This window comes from Liolophura sinensis, chromosome 4, assembly GCF_032854445.1.
Source record: "Liolophura sinensis isolate JHLJ2023 chromosome 4, CUHK_Ljap_v2, whole genome shotgun sequence".
NCBI lineage: Eukaryota > Metazoa > Mollusca > Polyplacophora > Chitonida > Chitonidae > Liolophura > Liolophura sinensis.
The window spans coordinates 8,468,485-8,484,833 of record NC_088298.1 but is presented as its reverse complement, the minus strand read 5'-3'; the positions used below and the strand labels follow the sequence as shown (position 1 = coordinate 8,484,833).

Sequence of the window (16,349 nt, the reverse complement as noted above, 5' to 3'; positions counted from 1 at the left end):
CTAAATGACAATTAAATTTGATCAAGGACCTGTGCCTTCAACACCCTGACAATAAGCTACGCTGTCAAGCCCTTGGCGGTAATGCGTAATTTGGAGCCATTACGTGGATCTGCGCATGTCGTGTTGAATTGAGGCTGGGATCAGCCTACACGAGTGTCCCATGTTAACCTTGTCACGTTAAACAATGACAGCGGCACCTAAAAGGGGAATAACCGCATTATGGCCCATACATTACAATAGGACGAGATGTTTTGCACGAAATTTTGGCATATGTTATTTATGGTTTTCCGCACGAAAGGCTTGAAAAAATGATTCGTTTTAGCTCAAATTCTATATGACGTTAGAACATAATCTAATGCAGAGAGCAATGAATGCTTCTGTATCGGAGAGAGATGATGGGGAAAAAATTGCTCATCGAGGCAGCTTTGAAAGATTACTTCCGGCTCTATAGGAGGTAAAAAATATTGAGTGTTCGTTAAATTGTTCCAATTTAACAAGGTCCCTTTGGAATATCTGCAGTCAGCAATTCTTTCACACCAAGTTTTTGTTGAGTTTGAAAGCGAAAAGTGTAAGCTCGAAATGCCAGGTCGAATAAAAATGGCGGACACGTCCGAACGGCGTCTTTGCAAAGGAGAGAGAGGAAGGCTTTCGAAAATGGCTTTATTCAAAAACGAAAAGATCCTGTGCCACAAGGGTTGTGAAGCTTTTAAATTCCACGTTCCCGATATTGTTTCTGTGGTTTACGTAATCCCTCTCTGATGGAACAATTTCAAGGTCTTTAGACAAACGTCGCATTTTACCACTGCACCCAACCTGTCGTTAAGTGGATGGTCACGTGACCCAGCGGGAGCCGGAGGAATTTTAATAGGAAAGTTATGTTAGTCGTCGTTGGGCGTCTCTCACGATTCGATTCAGAGGGAGACAGACGCAGCGGGCACAAGAGCACTGTGCTTCAAGTCAGTTCTACATCCAGGTCGATAATTCGCAGTTTGACGGTGCAGCATTTTTTTTTTACCCTCCAGCAAGAATAACAGATGTCTGGAAACAACAATTGCAACAAACACTTGACTATCTAAGTAATGCCATAATGGGCTTGTTGACCCAACAGGCGCCTTGCCTCTCGACCCTAAATGCCCCCCCCCCCCCCACCCTTACACAAACCCTCTTGACATTCTGGGCTCACAGAGGTTACCTGTTAATCCTCTTATGCGACCGAAACTCTACTTTAACTTGTCTCTTGACTTTCACCACACTGGACGATATTTTTTCCCGGACCACAGTTGTAAAAAACAGACAGCTATTGTGCAAACAAACCGCGAAGAGTTTCGTGTGAGAACCGAGGAAACCATCGAAACGTCGGAACATAAGACGTCTACAAATAGCTCCAGGTGGATTGGTTTACAACCGAGGGGTGCCAGTGTTAGCCTGCCACTGCCACTCATAAAAACACCCCTGCGCTGGCGCGGTGTTTGCAAACGGACGGTGCTGTCCACTGTTAAAGCCTACAACTGAATGGCATCAACAAGGTGTTCGCAAACGGGTGATGCAGTCCACAGTTCGACAGCTGAATGACAAGCCCTAGAAACTCGTTGAAGGATTAACTTCGTCGATGGATTTTGCGGAGAAAGCGATTAATGGATTAACCTGTCACAACTGTTTGGTGGATTCTGGTGCTTAACGGATCATGTATTGATCGTAAATTCTGTGCGATTATTTTTTTGGGGGGGTGGGGGGGGGGTGGGGGGGGGGGTGGATAGTACCGTTCTATCAGCACGTTACGCTTACATTTTTTTTACCATACATATGTCTTAATTTAGAATTGCACACACGCTCTACAATTTGCGACAAGAAACAAAGCCTAGTTTATGTATTTTTCAAAGTTCGAAAGGCTTTGGGAACTTTGCTCTTGAGTCCTCTGTCAAGAACCAGTGAAGTTCTTCCAAAAAAGCTGGAGGTAAAAGCCTTTAGAATGGGGTGTACAAAGTTCGAGGTAAAAGGCTTTGGAATAGGCTGTACACAAGAGAATCAATAGTTCTGCTAAAGAGAGTAAGTTAAAATTGTTTTGTTATTCCACTTGGACTTCTTTTTTACTCTAGAGACGTATGAAAGGTCTGTAGAATTCGACCGTTTTTCATATCAGCAGTCAAAAGCTATTTACTCAAGAGTTGTGATCAGGTCGGCGATCCCGAAGACAAAATAAAGCTAATAGAGACAGCTAATAAAAACAGGTTTAATTCAATCTAAAATCAGAGCCTAGTTCTCTAACCATCTTTGACAAAGATACTTGACTGCTTATGAACAGGGCATCGGTGAGTAATGAACAGTAACTTGGCTGCAATTCTATTTGAGACCAGGTCACTTTTTGGATGGATTTGGCTTCTTACTGGCAAGACATGATCGGCCTGGCTGACGTTTACAGATTGAATTCCGACGAAAAAAATCTGTCCAATACGTCAAAGCACGCCACGTGGATGGAATGCAACAAGAATCGTTGGAAAAAATCGACGCCATAAAATACGCCCAGCTATTTGGGAATGAAGCTGGGCAGTAGATACACAAACGTTGACTGCCGGGGAAATTCTTGGCGCCATGGAAGCGTTTGAGATCGTGAACTAAGCTCGACAGAAGTCGATTTTCGCTCAATGAATAGCCGATGAGGGCCAAGTAATAAGTCTTCCTCTTTTCTAGTAGTCATATACTCGCAAACTTATCACTCGTTCAGTGCGTTGCAAGGTGGCTGATCTCAATGTAAATCTGAGCGAAAATGAATTTTCAGAGAGATTATCGACATTTGGATTTGTCATCAAGCGATGTACAGAAATCACCAAGACTTGCCTCTAGTTTATTGTCTCGACACGTTGACCTCTGCTTTGGTACAAGGTTATTGGAAATAGGCTCGTTCACCAAAAGCGCAACCCGCTTAGTTGTGCAACCTTTTCGTTCTCTTGCTCCCCTCCCCCGATGACTAACGACATTAATGAGCATGGTTTCCCCCCTCTCGTTTTTCCGACAAATTGTAAGCAGCACTGTCGTCATTAACCAAGCTAAAAAAGTTCTTGTTTCTTTCTTTACAATTTGAGTTTAGACAGACCGTAAAACTGGACCAGCTTATTTGAAGCTCAGTACCAAGCAATGTACGCGTTTACTCTGTGAAGTATAGTATAATACGTACTATACGTTCTCTGTGCTATAATCCAAACAGATTTGTCCAACGTTAGACATCGGTCTATTTACTAGCCACCAAATGTCCAATTATCGCCGTTTGAGATGAACATATGTTTAGGCAGTCGGAATCTATAGCAAAGCAATTACCACTTCATATTCCTCCGCCATGCTAGGATCCTTTTGTCCAGAAACATCACAAATAATCAATCAGCATCAATTAACATTTAGCGACCCGAGCTAATTACCACAATGTTGTCATATTTGTTGCCGATTTAGTTGATGACGTCATATGGCTATTCTCGAGCCGAACAGCTGCGTTGTGCGGTTGGACGATAGACCTTTTGCTATCACATTATCGACAAAGTTATTCCGTTAGACTGCTAAACATAAAGGTAAATTACAAGGGCATGTCAGACTGCGTCGCATTAATATTTCAGTTAAGGCTTCCGAAATTAACATTGACTTGCAAATCTGTTCCAAACTGCCAAGGTTGAGCTTTTTCCCCACAACACCTGTCGATCCTTGCCTGCTTTAATAAAGTGCCAATTTTTATGGGGCGATAGGAAAAAAACCTTTCTATGGATCAAAATTCCCCTCCCCGCCAAAAAAAAAAAAAAACAACAAAAAACACTTACCACATTATTCTCCTGATGAACGCCAAATATGAAATTTATTCAGTAATTTGCATGTGTTCTAACTTCATAAACGAAGAAATTTGTTTACATGACGTCGATAGTCACGTGATATAAAAAGTCTGTGCGATGAAAAACGAATCAGGACAAATTCTCATGTAAAACAAGATCAGCTATCTGTTGAGGCAGCGGACAAAACTGTAAATATCATATCCATTTTGTTACAAACCAGTGCTTTCTTCAAATGTCTTACAAATACCAATAGGACTATCACTTGTAATTCAAAACACAACGCATAGAAAAGTGGCTCTTGTTTTCCACACACAGCTACAAAATCTGAGACTTTGGTGACATGGCCCCGTCCTGCTACAATAAGACACAGTATTTAAACACACACATTCATGACTCTTCATAGTCATACGGCTGAACGACTGTTATATATACATACACAATTACAAAAATTCCTTGGTGGAAAAATATACTCAAACAGAGAGTTCTACAGTAAGTTCCTGATGAATAAAATATTTCACTGTCGCTTGGAATTTTGTTCTTGTCACAGTTCTGTTAAGAAAACGGCTTGTCTTTGCACGGACCACGGATGCATCGCGGGATCAATGCACTTCCAATAAAATTTTATTGTCGTTATTGCCTATATATTTTTATGTTATTGTCAGTTTTCTAGTATGTTGTATTGTAGCAACTTCACTTTTGTACGTGTGAAGAAAATGTAATATGCAGTCTTAATGCAAAACTGTCATAGTCTGGCAATTTCACCGAATACAGATTAATTAAAAATCCTACGGATGTTAAATTTAACTCAATGCTTAGCGCGTGAGTATATTATGGGTAAATGTCAACGTGGCTCCGAGGAGTGCTTTACCTGTAATGTAGGTATAACAAACTTGAAATCAGCACACCACGTTTCCCTTCCTCACTTCCTCGGCAAAATAACAGACACGCTTTTATTGCACCATAACAATTTACAGCCAATCAGTGAGTGAACAGATCGACACTGCTGGGAGGAAGTATGTGCGCAGCCATTGATTCTAGGGTCGAAAATATTGACTTTTCTTTACTCGTGCGAATTAGGTTGATTGAAGTTTAGACTACATCGGTGGCAAAACCGAATCAGGAGTGTGGGCTGACGTTTAATGAATTTATCTCCCTAAAGCGCTGGAGGTAGAGAAAAACAATCTACAAAACTTTAGGTCACGTGACTAGGTATAAGGGTATCAAATTTTGTGCCGGCGTCAATTTGTCCGCCTGATAGTGAATAAGCCATGGTTGTCATGGTAAAATGACAATAAACCCGTCCAGCAATGCTTCCTAAACAGTTCAAACACAATGGTCGAAAACTGATTCACCATTTACGCTTTTTTTTGGGAAGAGATATTTGCTAAAATAGGAAAACCTTAAAAATTATACATTTGCGCGCAGCCGTTTTAACCGCAATAAATGAATAAATGTATCTCAGTGGACTGATTTTGTGAGACGATCCATCTTTAGACAGGATTTTGATACTTCAGAGAATGCTCACAAAAACTTTAAGTTGTTAATACGAAGACGTTTGAAAGTGAAACATTTTTGTTTTCTGACCAATTCGAGTCCCTTATTTCACACGCACGCATTAAATTCGTATACTGAGGATAAAGTGACTGCGATCATTTTTTTCGCATCACGGACTGGATTTTTTGTAAAATTTTCAACACAAACAAATGCAAACACAGTAACATTTTCTAAATGTAAAAGCTCAGTCCCATCTAACATTGACAGATTTCTCGATAACCCCGTTCTGTCAGCTTGAGGGGGCTTGGTGACAATCAACTGCCGACCAAGCTCCTCTCGCGTAGTCTTACAGTCGCTGAAAACCACATGTCTTCCACCAATATGGCGTACTTTACCGTTCGTTACACGTGGGAAAGTTCGTCATTATTTTGCCCACGGTCTGTGGTATATTCCAGACACTCCAGTAAAAACAAAAAAAGAAAAGTAAAAATACTTGAGAATATTCGAGACAAAGAACAATAGAATAAATACTGTGACCATTCCATAGCTGCGATACTTTCATAAGTCTCTCCGCGTGATCTGAAATATGTACGACTGACTTTCCTATCAAAGGGTCATGATGACACTGCCTTAAATTTATTGCTCTCACCCGATTCGGAGAAATCGTTTCACGCCATCGCATTACATATTGCAGCCACTATCTACATGTGCAAAATTTGCATACGCTGCATGTAACATGAGTTTGATGGTGGTGAAGTTCGGCTTCCCTTTTGCGTTGTATCAGCTCGCAAAGTTTGCACGTTACAAGAGGAAACACTTAAGAATGCTAAAGGCAGCTATACAGAGATAATTTTTTTTATAGTTACGGCATGAAATGGCTGGTTTGTTAACGAATTTGCCCGTTACAATAGGCCTTTAGATGCTTTTATATAATGTTTCTAAGAAGGATAAAAAATGATGAGAAAAAAAATGCTTAAATATCCAAAAGCAACAACGTTGCTAGTTTACAAGCTAATGATCAGGAGAGATTGCAACTTTGGTGCAGGATAATGGCAATCGTTCATCCATGAATAAAAGCTGGTTTAGCCGTTCGCTTTAGGGGCTAGCACATGATACTGCTTCTGCCCTTGGCTTCCAACGCTTATCGTATTTTGGATTAAAATGAGGCTTGGCAAGCCACGTATGGAAATTTGTAATAAAACTGGAATCAAAATAACATCCATCAAATGAAAGGGATATAAGAAGTATGGCGGTAGAAAAAAAGTCGCGCAACGTTATGTGAGAGGCAGACCTGTTATATTTCTCTCTCCTTTGCTTTGCCATCAGCGCGAAGAGCCCCAGTTTGAACTCTGGATACCTTACGTTTTGGGCCGTTCAAAAAGTAGATTTATGGCCTCTGGCGCAACTGTGAAAGGCTACTAGAGGCGACGCTCGTATGCAGATCATGTAACCGCCTGCAGCGGGAATATTTTCCCAGAAATGGGCTAACCTGATTGGAGATTAGTGGGCGCAATTTCGCCCAAAGACGGCACTTGGGAAGCCGAACGAAGGAAACCGATTTAATATGTGAGAACGGATCAGTGTGAATAAGTACCGTTCCCGAGCGGGATTCGTCTAACAAAATCGCCAAAGACTGTTTCAGACAAGAGCTGGCTTTTTCCTTTAAAGAAATATGAGCCTGACTTCGATAGGGCGTAATAAATTGTTACAAAGGCGAAGCAAAAGGACTGGTCTCAATTTGAGTGGATTTTATCACAGGCTCGTTTAAACCTAACAGAGTATAAACCGAGTGGCTGTTACAAGCTCTTACAGACTGCCCTGGGCAAGAAAACACGCTGGCCCTTTTAAAACGCTCCTTAAGCCTATCGTGGGATTGAGCCCGATGCCGCATTGGAGGATAGGTCTTTGACTGGGATCACCTATATATGTTTGCGTTTTTGATGCGTTGAACAAGTTTTCTGTCATTCTTGTCTTGCCAGACATGTTTTTATTACGGTTTTCCCTGAGCCTATATGCGGTATACTTGGCTACAACGTGGCACACCTGGTGTAATTCTCCTAAGGTCGAAATGCTGAGATCGTCCACATGCATTTCTTCAGAGAGTTTTTTTGATTTAATTTCTAGGGGTGTTGTGTAAAACATTATATTATCTGAGAACCCTGAAGACCCTGAAGTACAATTACTGTTGTAGAATAAAGCTCACATAATGTGGTGAGGAAAGGACCCTTCATTCACTTGATATTACATTATCAAGCCTTAAGCGCTACTTAAGTGTGTACGAGAAAAAGGCCATTCAAAACTGAGGACAGAAGTTGCAATACAAGGTGAAGTATATGCTCAAAAGGGGCACATAAGGTAAAAAACAATTAATTCACAGATTTTTGTGAGCCCAAATTACCCCCCCTCCCGCCGAAGCCCCACCCCCAAAAGGAAACTCCCGGGAAAAATCTCGTTAAACCTCGCGAAATAACGCACTTATCGGTTCTGATGTTAAAGCCAACCTTTCTCAAAAACATGACTTGTGTCAAAAGTGTGCTGAGGGTTAGCACAATTTAGTGTTCATCAACAGCAGACGGATCAAACAACTGAGAGGCCTACCTGGTAGATCAATATTGCGTATTCCCTCAGAGTAGGGAGGCAACAGAGGCGGACGTCAGACTGGGTAGCTAGAGCGGGAGGGAGTCGGCACTCGACTTTGCGGTCAGGTCTGATATTTACTCAGGCTCCCCCCAGAGGTGATATCCGGAAACACTCCACGGTGCTAAATTTTATATTACCCACGTAAGTCATCCGCCATTTTCCGAAATCCTTCAACTCGAGGTACGAAGTGTTTTGTGCCGTTGTCTAGACAACCTTTACCGATTCATTTAGTTTTTCTGATTATTCCATCTCGGCTGGTCCTCGTCAATTAATCATGCCATGAAATTAGTCTGGGTTGGGTGTTTTTTTCGCACCACTACAGAGCTGTGTGGTATATATCTTCGTGGATGGGTCGATGGACAAGCAGTAGTGTTTTGTCCATGATTCCAATCCCATGCATTTTGTACACGCCAGACACGAAGATTAAAACTCGGCTTTCTAAAAACATTCGTTTTTTGCCTTTGTGTGGATTTTAACTAAGACTAAGTCATCGACTGTATTAGTAGTTCGTCCTTGTATAGATCCTCTTGGTCATTCTGTTGAAAAATATCTACATATCTACATTCATGGTTTTTCTGTATTTTCAGAAAGTGTTTTCAATTTGGAATAATTTTCAAGAAAAGCTTGTAAACTTTTTGTCGTCGTTCGTACATTCCAAACAAGTTCTACACCAGATTTGTACCTTGAAGAGGGATGCCAATGTCTGAAGCCACGTTCGTACAATGGACATGTCGGAAAAAAAAACTCTTGAATTGTGTATCAGTTTTGGTCGAAAAGTATGATAATGGTATGAAATAGAGTTAGTCCTATTTTCTGGCGATGAATATATGCGATACGCAGATATAATGGATTTCTATGTCTAAAGCCACGTTCGCATAGTGGACACGCCGACAGCAGTCTAAAACTGCACAAAAACTTTAGCAAAAGTAAGCTAGGTAAACCAATCTATGACCGTACTAATCACGAAGTTAATGAGAGCCCCGCGGAAACTTACCAGGAATCGATTAATTTTTAACCCGGGATTGTATACAAATAAGACAAAAACAAAAGAAAGCATACAGTGATAAAATATTTACCCAGTTCAACAGCACACAGGCTATCCAGTTAAAAGGTATATTTAGCTCTTGAACAGAAACGTGCTGATTGCATTAATGTAACAAAATTAATGTAACACTTGACCGTATTATGCAAATGAGAAAGCCGGATCATTTGTGGTATCTGTGGAGATTATTTGACCCTAGAGTAAGCCCAGATTATCAAATTTCTGTATTGGATGTACAATTGCAGTGGCTACGTGCCAAAGTAGTCGTACGATTACCATTAGACGTAACTGCCATGACCACATCTTTGTCCTAACACCCAGTCGGACAAGATGCACATCTTTACGACGGTTTTGGCGAAACAGGAATAAAGATTTCACAAAACAGGCGAAAAACTAGACAGAAGATTCAGACTTGCGACAAAATTTACGCCTTGACACATTAGATTGAAAAGACAAATACTATAATGTGCCCCCTCCTACAAAAGAATGTTGTTAACTGCGTGGGAGTTTGGTACCGAATTTTCCAAATGTGCGCGCTTTTACCTGTGGCCACGCATAACTAATCATACAAGAATGAATGATTAATAGTCTATAGTATGTGGGAAGGTCTGCCACCAATCTGTGGATGGTCATGGGAAAAACACCAATAAAATGAATAAACAGTTAACAGCTGTAATATTAATACTTTATATGCTTTACTTAAGCACCAATCATTAATTCCAAGTGTATGGTTTAATTCGTGATAACTTAAATTGCATGAACTTGGTTTTGTCCCTCTTCACCAGTAGAACAACAACAAGAGCAAGAACAAAATCACATGACACGGCGCATGTGCAATCCAAGGCAAGTAACAGAATGCCCAAAACAGCACCATATTTCTATACAGCCGTTAGTAATAGTTAAATAAAACCCCCGGCAACATTTCTCTTTGTTAGCGTCATATTCGTTGCGCGCCACAACAGACACGGCACAATCCCTGAAAGAGAACCCGGCGGGCTTGCTGTTTTCATCTCGTCCTACTGCGGCTTTTTAATTTCTTCAGTACATCTAATTACTAATCGTTATCAACTTCCCAAGGGAAATAGCCAGAAAGAAAATATCGCTCCTCGGATAATTTTAAACAATGATGAATTACAGTTCATTTGGCAGCTACCATGGACCACCAACCTGGTCGCCAGTTGAAAAATGAATATATGGAAGGCAAAACGTGACACCCTATAACCTCGCTTCTAAGCGACTTATTATCTCTCGTGGCACAAAATATTGCAAAACCTCGACACCCGCCTAGTGAAACGAGGACCGGTGGTTTGGAAAAAAATTGGACTTGGTGAAAAATATGACTAAACAGAGTTAATCATTATGAAATGCTCCTTTTCTCCCAATAGAGACATGAATGGGATTCATATGTTTTTTTTTTCTGTGTTTTCTGTTTCTAAAGTAATTCACCAAAACATCACCAGAATAATGGGACTTCATAAAGAAGTAATGAAGTCTTATCGCACGGTGGACATTCCCTCACACCTCTTCCCACCCCTTCCTCCAAGTCCTCATTCCATTCACTCAACTCTTAACCGCGCCTAATCACACGTATTGATTTCATTTTAACATGTAACTAAGAAATGATGGGCGAACACCCTGCGACTTTTTCTCTCAGTGCAAGAGATTTCTTTCTCCTTAAGCGCTAAATAATCTTGATGAATGAATGTAAACCACGTCAGCGCGCCATGGACTCTTTGCAGATGCACGTAACATTCTAAAAAATGATTGGTGCGATAAAATATTTAAATGTAATCTGTGTTTATGATTGGCTCAGTCGAGTTTACGTCTGAGGTAATCTCAGATTGTCACGTGGAGACTAGGACATGGCGCCAAGCTACGCGCATGACAAATGTTATGCCGGAGAATGCGACATCCAATCGCTCAATTTTAAAATTTGGCTTATCTGATTTCTTTTTTCATTACACGATTTAAAAATAAGAATAATACGGATAAATGCAGGAGATTTTTTAAATCCTTGCGAGCTAAAAAAAAAAATCAACAACCCAAAGTTGGAATAAGCTCAGGCAGAATTAGTTCTAAAACTTTTTTCTCCTTTCTGTCAGTTTAAGGTAAAATAATTCCACTATTTATCGAAATACTGTGACAATTGCTCGTTAAATATAAAAAAAATTATCTCACAAAGTGAGAAAAAGGTCACATTTTGAATCTAGTTTATAATGTTTTTTCTGTGTTTTTAAGATGTCAGTTGAATGGAATAGAAACAATAAGATCTGCGTTGTTATTTCTATTGAAAAACTAATCGATGATAAATTAGCGTACAAGACAAATGAATTCATGAAAAACACATGGGACAGGCACCGTTAACCGACACGTGAATACACCCTGTGCAAGGCTTTTTTTTCTTGCTTTTTGCGAATCCATGTGGCTTTATGTCAAACGCTATTCTCTCATTCCGTCGATTTGTTCGTCGGCGCATTTGCAGTTTGATCTTATTCCTTCGGGCACGTTTTCGAGTCAGGCAACAAAGCTGTACGGTTTGCCTCCTGGCATGAACGGGACAGTTAAACTCCACTCATTACCATTAATTGTCGATTGCTAATGAAGCAGACGAATTCTTTAAGACGTTCAATTCTTTGAAGGACTTCGCATCTCTCAACTCAGAGATCTATTGATTTCGCATACATACACACAGTGATACATACAAGTTTATAAAGCCAGCCTCAGTCGTTTTAAATCCGCATCGTCCCTTAGCCTTTCACCTTATTCTCAAAGCCAGTTTCAAGGCATTGATTAAAACATAAGGTTCGCTTTTAATCATTATGTACTCAGCAGCTTGATTTTACCCTGATCAGAAAGTGCCATGAGGTCTGCGCTAACCAATCAAATACAAATTTTGTCCTTTCTACCGCATCACGATGTCTTGGTAAGGTCTGCGGCGAATCAAAAGAAGGCTATCGATTCGTTGAAAATGACGTGATTCATTTCTCCGCGTAACCTTCTATTCTATTCCAGAATTTGCCGCATTTTGCCCTCACAACTACCTCGTCGGTTGAAAGGTACGATTCAGTTCACCTTACTGACAATTGCATTAGAAGCAGAGAACATCGGATTAATGTGTTGAGCATATGTTGTGGCGCATGTCAAAGAGTTTTAATGATGCTTGGGGTGCGTTTGAGATGTCTCTTCTTTAACTAATAATTTGATCGCAAATTTACAACCGGTTAATTTTCGGGTAAAACGAGTCAAATCATTCACTAACGTCTTGGGAATGAAAGATGTCAGAAACCCGCGTCTGGTAAAGAACACAGCAGCCGGTGGCAAGGTTATATGTTCCTTTCAATTGTTATCACAAAAAAATCAAAAACATTACGAAACCGTGATACGTTCGTGACTCTGGGCTTAATATTGTGTGGACTGAAATCCGCTCAATCACAAAACGCATGCTCAGAGAAGAAACTTTGCCGCCAGTTCGTTTAAAGCCTTGAAGCTTGGTGTTCGCTTTTGCCATTCACCTCGTTTGCGATGTCAATTTGTGGTCAAAGCGATGACGTACACCACGTATGAGATGACGTCACGAGAGAAGCTAGATGTATTAAAAGTAAGTAGAGGGTAGAACAACAACCGTGTCAGTGTGATAGTTCATTAGCCTTTTTTCATTTTACCACAGTTAAGGTTTTATTCTAGTTGTTCATATGCGTACATAAATCAAAGCAGTTTATACACCCCTAGGCACCATGACAACAGCAGAATTAGGTAAAAAATGCGATAATTTTAAGAGCAATTTATGAGCCGTCACTGATCGAGAATTACTCCGACTATCGTCGTCGTATTTAACAAACTATAGGCATTTCCGCCTGTATTCGCACCGTTGTCGCGCATGACAATGCCACTGGGTATATCCGGTTAGAACTGAACAGAAAGCAGTTCGATGAAATCACAACTATACGACCGCCAGAAATTCGCTCATTTCTTCAGTCTGTCTGTGACATCCATCATTCAAGGTGACAAATGGGCCAGTCTTTGATGGCTTCCTTCACAAAATGATTAAAATCACACTAGCCGTTCTAATTGAGTATGTGTTACATTCTGAACGGACAACAGAACTGACTTGCACAGGCTTCTTTCCCTTTCCTTGCTACTTCACCGACTTCGCGCGCAGCCATATAAGACGCTTTTAACATTTATTATCATTTGTATTAACATCTGAAATCAATACCATTGTGCTATTGACAATATATTGTACCAGGAAGTACTTCTAATGTTTCCAGTATATATCTTAAGTCTTGGTTGCTCTCTTGCTTTGTCGAGGAATACAATTTGTTACAAAATTATTATTATTGTGACCACGATCGCCTCTATTTATAGAGAATTTCTTTCAGGATGCAGGTAATTTCTTCCATTTTTATCATTATTGCTTTTTATGGAATATCTTTAACTCGATAACTGTTATCAATAATATCGCGTTCTATTTATGGTAACCATGTCTCTGATAACACATTCCAATTAACATTAACATTTCTCTATATGAACTACAGATATAGAATATCTTGACTCCTGTAGAAAAGGGCACGATTTGCCTGCAGTACAGTTTATAGCTGGCACAAGCAGCTCTGTGGGTCGCTCCATAGGGTTAGGTCGGTCGTTCAAATTTTTGACATCCTGGCAATGATTCACTTTGTGAAGAGTCTGAATGCAAGACATCAACTTTTTAAAGGATACCTTTTTGTTTTTGTACATTTATGCGTTGTGTCAAAATATTGTTTAATAGAGTCAGATACGATCACAGAAAAACAAAAAAAAACAAAAAAAAAACAAAAACAAAAACAAAAAAACAACACAAAACAACAACAAACAAACAAAAAACAAAGAAAGAAAGAAAGAAAAAAAGAAAGAAACATTTTCTTACTATCATAGTGATCGCTTTAAGAAGTAAGTTTGATACAAGCGCAAAGTTTACAACGAACGCCAGGAGCAAAGCATTTGGGGTGTATGTATCTTAGACCAACTCAAAAATAATGACGCCACCTCTGACTTTCGTGGCGTTCGCAGCTATACCATTAAATGTGAAGTAAATGGCAACTGACAGTAAAACTGGATCGAAAGTTTTCGGAAATAAAAGTCAGTGTTTACGGTCTCAACGAAATATAAACGGTATTATATTAATATAAACATTTACGATAAATATTCACCTACTACAGCAGGACGCCAAGGAAAAGCCGTTTCGCCGGGGAGTAACTGCGAAAACACAGTAAGCTTTTTGGATTCTCATTTGGATACCCGTGCGAGAGCATTGAAATCCATCAACAACGAATATCAACCACTTGTAATCGATGCGTCCCTCTGTCCTTGTTTCCGTCGGTACGTCAAATTGTTTGACATCCTACATTTTTACATAGACCATTCACTTAAGGATAGATCTTAGTGACAGACGACACAGATGTTTTTGCGGGATGTCGTACCAACAGGAATTGGCCGTTGTTTCATTACAGGGAAAGGGTGATGAGGTGTCGCTTTTTGGTGTTCCGCGATGTGTACTTATGCAATTGATGATGACATTTTTGATATTTCGTGAAATATTAATAAGGAAACACAACCAATGGTGTTTTTGATGTCCCTATAAAACGCGTCTTCGAACGTCCTGGAAATACACGTATGCAAACGGCGAGGTTAATCTCAAGAATAAAACGAAGCAAAAGACTGGATCTTTACAGTTCTCGACGTTAAGTAATTGCTAATTTACACCAGAATGCTGATGCAGAAATACTCTTTTGTATATCTCTCTATATATATATGTTCAATGCTGTCCAGGCAAATCGCGCTAACAAAGCGGCTAGAGATAATTGTACATGTCGATTTCTTGTCTGCTATATCTATTTTTGGCTGATAATCTCTGAGCATTTCTAAACGATAATGAGCTACGTGTTCTTGAAACGACTAAGGTGCACACAATACACTCAGATTTTCCGCATGTGACGTTCATTCCTCAAGTGAGTTTAAAACAGAATGTGTTCGCCCACCACTGGTCATCAGTTTGAATACATATGTGGTTGAGTGGGTTGTACTATAACCAGATCACTGTTAACTGTATCATGGACAGAATTACACCACCATTACAATTTGCATCCGCCCATCAACGCCTCACACCACCTCACCCCTCCTGACCCTCACTCAAAAAACTCTCCTACTGCCTCACTCTCCACCCTAAACTGTAAAATTAACGCTTGACATGTAAACATAAAACTATTGTGGATTTCCTTTTGATTGAATATTTTCTGATATGTTGGTGGTTAACTGATTTGCACTCTAGACTCTAGATATACCCATTACTGGTGTTGATCCACCTGGGATCGAATGGGGTTGAAATACGCGGTCTTATTGGCTAAGATTAAATGATCTTCAGTGGAAGTTGCCTTTTGGTTACTGAGCCAACGAGAGCTCTTTACAGTCTATAAATTATATAACGTGTTTTTATATATGTACATATACAGACACTATATAGACACGCGGAGTGGAACAGCGACTTTATTAATAAAGTGCAGTTATCAGTCATACAAGCCGTTCTCGTTTCGCTGGCAATAATGATAACGTGAGAAAAGCTTAGAAACTCAAAACGAAGGAACGAGAAACGTCAGCTAAAGGTCATAACATGTGCAGGGTCTAGTGCAATAAAAGCAAAGCATGGACTCTTGAAAGTGAGAAATGTCAAAGGCATGTGGAATGCGTCATATGTGTTTTGTACAGCTGCAATTTTACGAGAGTGAGTCGCCAGGCGATCTGGCAAAGTAATATCAACTTACATTGACCAGTCTCCATGCATCTCGGGATCGTTCTATTTTTCGCCTCCAGTACCCGTGAGTTCCAGACTCGGCCATGTCAGGTAAGATTCTCACGGCATTGGCGGAACTCTTCCTCGTCCGGAGACCTAAATGGTTGTGGCACAAGACTTAATCACGCATTGCGTAAGGCTCACCGCTAGATGCGACGTTTTCGAAGGTTTGAGTATCACTGATATCACGCGAGATTTATCCCGGTGAGATCAGTGGAGTGCTTGGAGGTAAGTGGCACTTTCTACCTCCGGGCCACATGGGTTATCCGGCACGACAAGTTTGCATGGAATTCACAACGCTTGCCTGTATCCATTCTGCACCAAAATTTTTCTTGGTAAATTAATAATAATAATAATAAAATATCCCGGAAGTTTTCAGGTGAACGCAGATCGCTTCACTTCACACTGCATCACTTATGCGTTACATCACGGGAATATGTGCCGGTATCCATGAGTAAGATCTACAACACGATTTCCACCAAAGTATCACAGATAAGAATCGAAAACCTTGCTTGTGAACACAAGAGTGTAGACTTCC

The 16,349-nt window shown here is 40.3% G+C and overlaps 1 protein-coding gene across 1 annotated transcript in view; it reads right to left on the bottom strand.

Annotated features, from left to right (window-relative positions):
- Nucleotides 1-15,921, bottom strand: part of LOC135464746 (innexin unc-9-like) — a 72,640-nt gene extending 56,719 nt beyond the window's left edge. Inside the window, exon 1 of the mRNA XM_064742283.1 lies at nucleotides 15,783-15,921. Coding sequence (XP_064598353.1) covers nucleotides 15,783-15,802 — 20 coding nt within the window. The 5' untranslated portion in view covers nucleotides 15,803-15,921. The remainder of the gene's footprint in view (nucleotides 1-15,782) is intronic.
- Nucleotides 15,922-16,349: the final 428 nt, after the last annotated feature.